The sequence below is a fragment of the Lathamus discolor genome, chromosome 3 (genome assembly GCF_037157495.1).
Source record: "Lathamus discolor isolate bLatDis1 chromosome 3, bLatDis1.hap1, whole genome shotgun sequence".
NCBI lineage: Eukaryota > Metazoa > Chordata > Aves > Psittaciformes > Psittacidae > Lathamus > Lathamus discolor.
Genome location: NC_088886.1, coordinates 84723338 through 84733567, shown reverse-complemented (window position 1 = coordinate 84733567; position 10230 = coordinate 84723338). Strand labels below are relative to the sequence as shown.

Genomic DNA, 10230 nt, shown 5'->3' with positions numbered 1-10230 from the left:
ATAATTAAATAGGAAAAATGTACTCTGGAGACTTAAAATGCACACTGCAAAATGTCCATTATTAAATGGATATGCTTTAATCAATTTCGACTAACGAACCATTGTGGTTCTACATCTCCTTTATCCTTGTTTTGATGCTGAGACACGAAAGTACCACACCAGTATGTCAGGTATTTATACTGGATATTAGAAGGTATCTTATGTAAAATATTGATGGGAGTTACTGACTTTTTTTTAAACAATCTGGCCACCTGTTTATGTGCTGGCATTTAAACATTTAACTTTAAATGCCCGTGTCCCAGTTCAACACTAAATTAGATAAATTTGATTCCAGTGACCAAAATATTCCCTATCTTAACATTTCCACTAGTAGGATTAATACAGTCTACTATCATTACTATTTAAAAGCATGATCAGCCTGACAGCAAAAGCCAAAAGTTCATTCTCAGACATAGCTGAAGCAGTGACAAAAATAAGCAGATCTCAGGAATGGTGACCTCCATTTAGCTAATTAATTAAAACAATGTAAGGTAACTCAGGAATAAGAATACCCTGGAGAGATTTTTTCATGGCTTTCAAGATCATGGATACAGTACAAAGTAAAGTAATCTTTTGATGTTAGATGAGTGGAAGCAGCTTCATTGGCATATTTTTTCTGCTGTTTTGAAGTTAGCACCATGGTCTTATTTGTTCTGGCTTAGCACAGTCTTCTCTATTTTTATTTAACCAAAAAGCACTCTAAAAACATAGTATGTTAATATTCACATTAAATATTAGTGAGAACATAGCAAAGTGGTAATAAAAGATAACTTAGAAATTCAAGTATGAACAGGCAAAGCTATAGTCAGACGGATCCAAGCAGAGCTGGCATGAATTGAGCTTACATTTCCTGGTCTTCCTCACCAGTGTTGCGCAGAGACAGAAGCATCATTTCAGCTTAACTCTGGTTGGAAATGCTAAAACTCTTTAAATTTAGGCTTTAATTGACACTTTCATTGTGCTAATTATACTGCAAACTTCCACCTCAAGCTCCTGCCCCTCCACACAGTGCCATCCTCATGAATAGCATATACAGTGATATACATGTGCAGCCATACACCCCTTCTACCTGAAGAGATAGAGTAGGTTGATTTACATATTTATTAAACATTGTAAGTAGAAGCACGCACTGCAGTGCCACATTGCATTGTGAAGGAAGGCTCCAGTAGCAGCTGGGATTACTGCACTGGAAAACACACAAATGTCAGTCTGTTGACATACATGTGAATAAAGGTAGGGAAGTGACACAATGGGTATTTAAGACAAAAGCAACTTGAGAAATAACCGCATTCAGCAGTGCAGCTGCACTCTGCAGGGGCACGGAGAACATCCTTGATCTCTCATTCTCTGCTGGGAGTGGAGTAGAGACAGTACACGTGGCTGGCCAGGAAGGACACTCATCCATCAGCTGCTACCCCGCCAGCACAGCAGTAATGAGGAACTCCAGAGGGAGCCTGGTTCAGTTGTCACTTGGAAGGAGGATGTTGCTCAGAAGCATAAAATGGAAATGCTTGTTATAAAAAGAATCAAAAGCTGAAAGAAGAGTTTACTGTTGAAACTGCAGGATGAGACTAAAATCAGACTGGTCTCACACCTGCTAATCATAACTTCTTTCCTGAGCAAAGATTTCTGACTGGCAATACTAAAAGAGATATTTGAAGATAGTCACATCTTGACATCACACAGATGGGGGTGATAAAAATGCCTGTAACACTAAAAGCACCTCATTTCTAAGTCTGCATCACTTCACCTCTCAAATACTTCTGAGAAACCTTTCAACATGTTCAATGACAAACATAAACCCTCCACACAGCCTGCAGGATTGAACCCGTTCATGCCCTTCAGTTTTTGCAGTGTATCTCCAGGGCCTGACTTTCCATCTCAGATGGCTTTAGCTGCAATTATCTAAAACACCACCACCCAGGCTCACCACCTCTCCAGCAGGGACACAACAGGGCAAATACATGGAAGCTCTTCAGCCAGGGCTGTCCTCCCCTCTCAGCCCTCATCACCGCTGTGAAGATCCAGTCCTGACACACATTACTCCTGCTGCGACTGCTATGGGAACTCCCACTGACTAGGGTACAAGGGAGACTGCTGGGAGTTGCAACATCTACTCCTATAGCAGAGACTGCCCAGCAAGCTCAGTCGTCCAGGCTGCGGAATATCAGCCCTGCCCAGTTATTTGCAGCAGTGATTTATCATGATCAGGCCCTGACTTGTCTTTCCTGTCCCTTTGTGGGAGGTTAGGGCTCCTACAGACAGAAGGGAGTGGATAAATGCAGACAGTGATGTTCCTAGGCAAAAAGCAAGATGCCACAAAGCTACTCCACAGGAGTCTTTGGTAATCCTGATGTCTGTATGCTAAAAAAGGTATTGCTTCTTTATTGTAGAACAGGCTATCAGCCAAGCTGGCCTTTTATCCAGTGCAGACATGATAATGGGAAATATGTATGGGCCTTACCCTATAATTAGGGTGCATTCAGAAGTGTCCCAGGCTTTCCAGGCAGGCAAATGTGAAGCACTGTGACTCATCACTACAGGGTGTGACTGCTCTCAGGGATTTGTAAGGTTTTCTTTAAATGCTGATCAGTTCCTTCCTCTTTGATGGGATGTCAGAAACCAGAATCTGAAGAGCCTGTTGGGGGCCTACCTGTCAAACTGCTGCTAAGCCACATAAAGCTGTTTGTGCCAACAGTCACCAGCTGTAAAGGTGAAGGGAATCTCTCACCCTGCTAACCCCAGGGAAATAGGTCAACCAGGCTGAAGCAGGGAGGAGTGGTCCAGAATCTTTTTTGTGTTTTTAATAACACCCTCAGGATGGACCCATTTAGCGATGCAAATAAAATCCTTTTATTTTTGTGAAAAAACATCAGTCAGCTTATAAACAATGCCTGCCGCCTGTGCGTATTTCTTTCTGACCTCAACTCAGCCAAGTGAGTTTGACTTCATAATTATCTTGCTGCCTTCTGGCTGGCATGAATGAGGATATTAGCTCTATTACCAGCAGCCTATTAACTTTCTGCTTTCATTCAAACTTTGGTCTTATGGAGCCAAACGGTTCAATTTAAGCAGTCTGCAGAAAGCACGAAGATACATGCCTGTGTATATACTTATAGATAATTCAATCTGAGATGGTTTAGGGGTGGAATACCTCTAACTGTAACAGTGAAATGAGAAGTTTACTAGGCCTTCAACGTTATTCCCTGCAACAGCTACTAATTTCACAGAGAATATCACACTCTGAAAATGACAGCATTATTTTACTATGCCCCCTGTGCAGAAAAGAAGCAAATTCTCACACTGAAAATTTTTTGAGAATGCTGGTCTGCCAGGGTTGTATCTGTACAGACAAGTTCTCCCTAACTTATGATTTACACATTATACTGTCGGATATACACCACAAAGTCATTTTATGGAGTTTATGAAGCTGCTTAGAGACCTACTGTTCTCACACTTTGCTCGGGGTAAAAGTCTGCCAGTATCTACATTAACTATAGTCATTGACTATAGTCAAATACTCATCATACTGTGCTAAAAATTAAATCTGTCAAAGCAAGCTGGAACTACCCATATATACACATCAAGGACAGTTTTTTCAATTAACATTTCAATTAAAATTTCAAGGGAAAAAATTAGTTTAATGGCATCGCTTGCAGATGAATACTCACTGAAATAATGCTTATTTATAGAGGGAAATCCCCTTATGAAATACAAATTACTACTGTCCAGTAGACAGACTGATCCCACATCAACTTTCCCTATTTAATTTCTCTCACTTTTGCTGTAGATTTCCAAGTAAAATGAAAATCTGAGAGGTTAAAAACAGATTAATAAAAGCTACTTTAAACAAAAGAGCAGGGATTTTTTTAAAGCACTGATACTTACTTGACATGCACAGACACTGGATTCTTCTGAATGACTACAGGAACTCCAAAGGGGCCATTGTGCTTTCTTTTCTTGCATCAATAATCCATATACAGGGAAAGAATTTAAACAACAGAGTACAAGGACTCCATGGGAACACTGAAATAAGACCATTTTCACATGACTTCGTGCTTCAAAAACACACTTTTACCTGTTATGGTATTTAAGTGCTTAACACTAATCTGTCTATTAAAAACTAGTGCCCAACTGACCATTTAGCCTTTTAGTGTATAAAAGCCAATCAGCAAATACAATGTATACCATACAGCAGAACTTTCTATCTACTTCGTAGGATTACAAGGAAAACTAATTAATATCTGCAGTGCTTTAAGTATATTTTTATGGATTTAGATAGAACAGTGTTCATCACGATAAGGAACCCTGGCTAACTAGGTAACTCTTGTGTTAAAATGGAGCTGGTAACTCCTCCTGGATCCAAAGAAAGTAAAGCTATCCTGAAAACTCCTCTAAGCACCCTGATTCCCAGGCCTCATGACAGTCTGCATTAGAGCAGTCTCAGGACTATTGCTGAGCTACAACAGTGTCCAAAAAGTCATTCCTCAAACAAGCACAACTGAAGCACAGCAGTGTTCTGGCTCTTGCCTTCATCTCTGCCCCCCAACTCCCTGTCCTCCTTCCTCCATCATATTCCCGTGCCAGGATTTGTAAGGTGGCCATACAAAACCAACAGATGGGCTAAACACCAGCTGACAAAGGGACCAGGAGGTGGCTTCCTACAGCTGATTCCTGCCCATTCCCACCCTTACTTTATTTCTCAGTTTGAGGACAAAAAAATTACCTCTGCTTTTCTTGTGAATTCTTGAGGACATCAATTAATTGAAATGCAGTAGGAACACTGTTCTTTAGGGATTATTTTCTATTCATAAACACAAATGAACCTATAGCATCACAATGTGAAAATAATCCTATTTATGGTAGTGATTTTAAGGCACAACAGGATGAGCTGCAATTGCTGACCCTGTGGAAGGCTTCCTGCACTTGCTTCTGTAAGTCACCCTACACCTCTTCCTGACCCAAAGCTTTTGCCTAATCTACTTTCCCAGCTCTCTCAAAGTTGTTAATTATCCTAGGAAAAGGCAGGCTGGATATTTGTACTGGATCTACCTTGTACGGACCACTGGCTGCTACTATGACACTAGGTGCTACGAAAAAAACAATCTGAATTTTACCCCACCTACTCTAAACCAAAATAAATCTGTTCATTTCCTGGTTCTGCAGTTTGGGCATATCTAACCGTGGTGTTGCAGCAGAGCTCCAACAGGTGCTTTAACAACACAATTCCCACAGTATGGGAACACACATAGAATAGAAAGACACATTGCCGGGGGGAGATATATTTACTGTCAGGAAACAGTGATTTTGTGATAAAGAAGATGGAGTACACAACTGTAAACATTAAGTAGTATTTTTAGTTGAGCTGCTCTTTATAATGAAAAATGTATGCTGGCCTTATTTTACCATCTGTACACCCTTAAAATGGTAGGGGCAAGAAGATCAAGCAGTGATTTTTCCATCCCTCGTAGTTTTCCTGTGAGAAGCAGAAAATGCCTTTCACCCTAGTGCTGGTGCCAGGCATCGAGTTGTTTGCTATCACAGAATTTCATGTCAGATGGAGGAGACTGAACTGTGAATTCCTAAACCTAGAAAAATATTCTCTCTCTGTCTGTGAAGCTCAAAGCAGCTGCTAAACCTCCGCATGCTGACAGTAACTCCATACCTGTGCTCTGACAGAACAGGGATGGAGACGTACCCAAAAAGACACTGGGCTTCTGAAAAAAACATCAAATATGTTTGGGAGCAGGGCTTGTAAAAAAAAAAAAAAAAACAAACAAAGGCAACTGATTGGGGAACAAATGCAGGCCTTACCCGCTCCTGAGTGTCCAGGACAAGTATGGAAGGTCCTTAGGAAGGCCCTGCACTTCACAATACCAGCTACACTTTGACAGTTCAAGTACCCAGTAGACTGAAAAAGTAAAGCATTCATGGTGGGTGCATCAGGTAAAATTAACCGATGTCAAATCACAAGGGATATGAAAAGCCAGAGAGATCATGATATGTAGCTTTGCAAAAGTGGCTATTAAAATCAGCATTTCTCCTTCCACCTGCACTGTACCCCTTAGCGCAGTACTTTACTTTTTCTATGGTTTACAACGTAACAAACGTACCCAAGGAAAATACCACCTCATAAAAAGAAAGTGTCATCCTTTGAGACCTGATGTCAAATGACACCTGTTATATCCACATACTGCTGTAGTAAATCTGTTTTAATAAGGTATAAATGGCTGAGAATAAATAAAATCTAGGCTGGCTTTTCAATTAGTCTCTGTTAAAGAGGCTTGCTTTATTTTCACTTGGTATCCTGAAAGCCACAGAAGCCACACAACATGTAGCAGCTGCCGTGGTGTGCAACCCTTGACCAATCTACCCCCTTTCGTTCTGCAGACGCACGCTCTTCCAGTACGTTTTGGTTTTGGACACCTGTGTTAACTTTCACCTGAAATGAAAGAAAAATTTAAACACTTAATCCTGACTTTCAGAGCTCCAGCCAGGCTCATCTTGAGCACCATCAATGGAACGGGGCAGGTGAGGGAATGAAAAAGGTTCTCAGTGCTGACTGATAGGTTTTTGATATTGCCACGCTTCCCTTTTACTAATTATGCCCAGATTGCTCATCACGCCAGATACTGTTTATGCTAGGAATTTTCTACAGCATACCTCAGGGGCAAATTGCCTGTAGTGGTGATCTGGGAATTCTCTCTAGCCTACTTTAACAAACAAACCTCCAGTATTCCTCCACATCACATCATTCAACTCTCTCGCCAAATCTCCAGCATACTTTTCAACTGAGCTAACTTCAGCTGCCCAGAGAAGGGTATTCCCTGACACGCCAGTTGTTTAGTCCCTCTAGAGCATGATATACACTCTCTGACCCCTTGATCCTGCACAAGCTAAGAAAACAGAGTAGTTTTAAGTCATTAGACTGTTGATAGTGAAAGCCCTTGAGGTAAAAACCATCCAGGCGAAAGCTTTTGTGCTGGACAGCAACATTACCCTGAGATTTCATGTAAATTGCACAAATATTTACAGCAATTGTTAATTCCTTCACTGCTGAAGCCAGTTACCCACGACCTCATCCATGTTTCGCAGACAGAATGAATCCTTTTTGCAAGCGCATTTTATGGCCAGCTCCAAGTTTGGAGTATCTACATTATTTCAGTTGGTGCACTGCTTTTACTGCGCAACATACTAGAGGTGTACAGCGCGTAAAGCTGCTCATGAACACACCAGAACGGCACATGCATGACGGGCCAGAAAAGAAACTTCATCTCCACCCTACACCACCTTCCACACAGTTGTGACACCCACCACAACGGCTAACACTGCTCTTCCTCCTCACAGCACTCAGAACACTGGCTGCCCAGGAACAGAACTGCCTAGTTCTGTTTCAAACCCTGACCCCCATGAGGGCAACTCTCCCGCAGGGCTCCCTCACCCCACGCAGAGTGTGGCTGGGGGGATCCCCACGGCCACCACTCCATGCCTGGGGCTCCCGCAGGGACGCCGCACCAGACACCAGTTTCTCCAGCTCCCACATGCGAAGACGTGCCAGGAACGGAGACGTTTTGGAGACGAATGCGAGAGGGCGGCAATGGCGGGTGCAGGACCACCACAGGTCCCGCACCTGTGCGCGTGACCCGGGCCCGTCCCTACCCCGACAGGGGCGCAAGGCACGAGGCGAGGTGCGAGGCCAGGAGCTCTGGAGGCCCCACGGCGCCCAACGGGTGCAGCCGGCGGCAGGTACCGGCCCGGGGCCGCCGCGCAGGGCAGGGTCGGCGGGCTGGAGGCAGGAGCCCACCGGACCAGCGCCCGGGCACCAGCTGGCGTGCGGCGGGGGGGGCGCAGAGCGGGCGGGCACGGGCCGGTCCGAGCCGCCGTCGAGGCCCTCCCCCCCCACGCGCCGCCGCTTTGTCCTTGCCCGGCCCGGAGCACGCGCGCCCCGCGCCGCGGCGGGAGAGCGCCTGCGCGCTCTCCGGCGGCCGCGAGCGCCCCCTCTCCCCTCCCCCCCCCATCCCCGCGCCGGGAGCTCCGCCGGCGGCGCCGCGGCTGGCGGGGGCGGGAGGAGGCCGGAGGCGGCCGGCGCCCCCTCCTCCCCCCCCCGCCGGCGCGCGCCCGCCGCCCCCCGCCCCGGCCCCCCGGCCAGCCGCGGGAGCCCGCGCCGCAGAGCGGGGCCCGCCAGCGCCACCCGCCGGCCGCGGGGCCGCACCGCGCCTCCCCCCGTCCCCCCCTGCTCCGGCTCTCAATGTTCCACACTGCCCGGCCACAGAGCCGCCGCCGCCGCCGTATAGCCCCCCGGCCGCCTCCGTCCCCCTCCTCGGGCGCCGCGGGCCCGGCCCGGCCCCCCGCCATCCCGCCTCTCCGACCCAGCAGCGGGACAGGACGCCGGCGAAGGTAAGGGAGAGGCGGGCGAGGCGGCTGCCGCGGCGGCTGGGCGAGCGCGGTGGGGGGAGGCGGGGAGGAGGCGGGGGGGCTGGTAGAGGAGCTTTGTTCTTGTTTTCGGCGCTCGCTGCCTGGCGGCGGCCGGGGGCGCGGAGCCGGCCCGAGTTCACGCCTCACTTGGTGCACACGCACGGTGCGGTGCGGGGCCGGGCGAGCCGCCGCCGCCCGCCGCGCCGAGCCCAGCCGCGCCGCGCCGCGCCGCGCCGGGGCTCTCCCCACAAAGCGCGGCCGGGCGGGCGGGCGGCCGCCTCCAGCCCTGCCGCAGCTCCCCGCCGCGCTCCTCCTCGGCCCCCCCCGGCCGCCGGGGCAGCCCCCTCCTTCCCCCCCCCCCCCCCCCCAGCTCCTTCCCTCCCCCCGATCGGCGGAAAAATGTCGGTCTGCCTGGCGGAGCTGCGCGGGGAGCGGCGGCGGGGAGAGCCGTGCAGAAGGTGCAGTTTGAATTATGCTTCTTCCCCCTCCGGCAGCTCGGCGGTGGCCAAATGCAGTTCTCGCTGCTGGCCATGTAAATAACCGGGGCTGCTGCTGCCCGGGTTGCTCTGGATGCAGCTTGGGGTTTTTCTCTTAAAAAAGCCGAGCAACCCAACAACAACAGCGAAAACCCCGAGCCGTGTGTGCTCTCCCCTCCGCAGCCCAGCCCTTTAAATGCCCAGAGCAAGTGTACATTTCCATCTGAAATCAACCCAAGTGTTGCTGGCAATATATTTTCTCGGGCAGAGGGGGAGAGAGGAGGGGGATCTGGCGTTTGGACCCAATAAAATGCTCTGCTCCAGTGTAAATATTTACAGGGTATTAGTGACTTTTTAAAAAACATTTTCAGCGAGGTCTGTTATTTACCATGTGTCATAAGTTATTAATGTGCATTGCCTAAGTACCCTGCTAAATCTGTCTCATGCCTTAGAACAAAGTCGACAATTGGCATATTGTTTAAAGTATGAAAAAAATGCGAGTGGGCTTAGAAATTGGAAATACCAGTATTTTTTGGAAGTGTAAATATCGCTTGGTAGCTGTCAAACTGCAGCCCCTGGGGATGAGACAAAGAAGTGTATTTCTCTAGTCAAACGGAGTTGTCACCAATTCAGGTGTTCTCTGGAACTTGGGGAATGGCGAGACGGAGTCCTGCCCGTTGTATAAACTCTGCCTCTTTGCTTCTCCTTCTGCAAAAAGCTCCCCACGATGTCCAGCGATAGGCAGAGGTCAGACGATGAAAGTCCCAGTACCAGCAGCGGTAGTTCGGATGCAGATCAAAGGGATCCACCGGCACCTGAACCAGAGGAGCAAGAAGAGCGAAAACCGTCTGCCACCCAGCAGAAGAAGAACACCAAACTGTCCAGCAAAACTACTGCTAAGCTGTCTACTAGTGCTAAAAGGTAAAGGGGACGCTCTGTACAACAATCTGTAGGACTTTTTACGTGATATTTTGAGACGCGGCACTTGCGTTGCGCTTCTCAAGGTGAAGGGGTTCTTCTTGTAAAGCTGTGCGGGAAAGAGCAAAGTACCAACTTCTTGTAGTACAGGAGCCTGCCAGGTGGTATCTTCATTAATCCAAGTCTTACCGGGGTAGTAAAATTACATGGACTTGTCATACATCTTTGGAGGAGTTGTTTGAGAACTTGGTAACTTACAGGCTGGCTGGGGGGGCAGCTGAGTATGTCTTGTACTGGCAAAAATGTGGGAAAGAGCGTCAGCTTCGGCTGTCTTTTTCAGAGTTAGGTTTCCATGCCTGATTGGTGTTGGGTGGAGTCCTCC

The 10230-nt window shown here is 47.7% G+C and overlaps 1 protein-coding gene across 1 annotated transcript in view; it reads left to right on the top strand.

Moving 5' to 3' along the window:
• Positions 1 to 8204: 8204 nt before the first annotated feature.
• UBE2E3 (ubiquitin conjugating enzyme E2 E3) overlaps positions 8205 to 10230 on the top strand; it is a 56756-nt gene continuing 54730 nt past the window's right edge. Inside the window, exons 1-2 of the mRNA XM_065670198.1 lie at positions 8205 to 8436; positions 9649 to 9851. Coding sequence (XP_065526270.1) covers positions 9658 to 9851 — 194 coding nt within the window. The 5' untranslated portion in view covers positions 8205 to 8436; positions 9649 to 9657. The remainder of the gene's footprint in view (positions 8437 to 9648; positions 9852 to 10230) is intronic.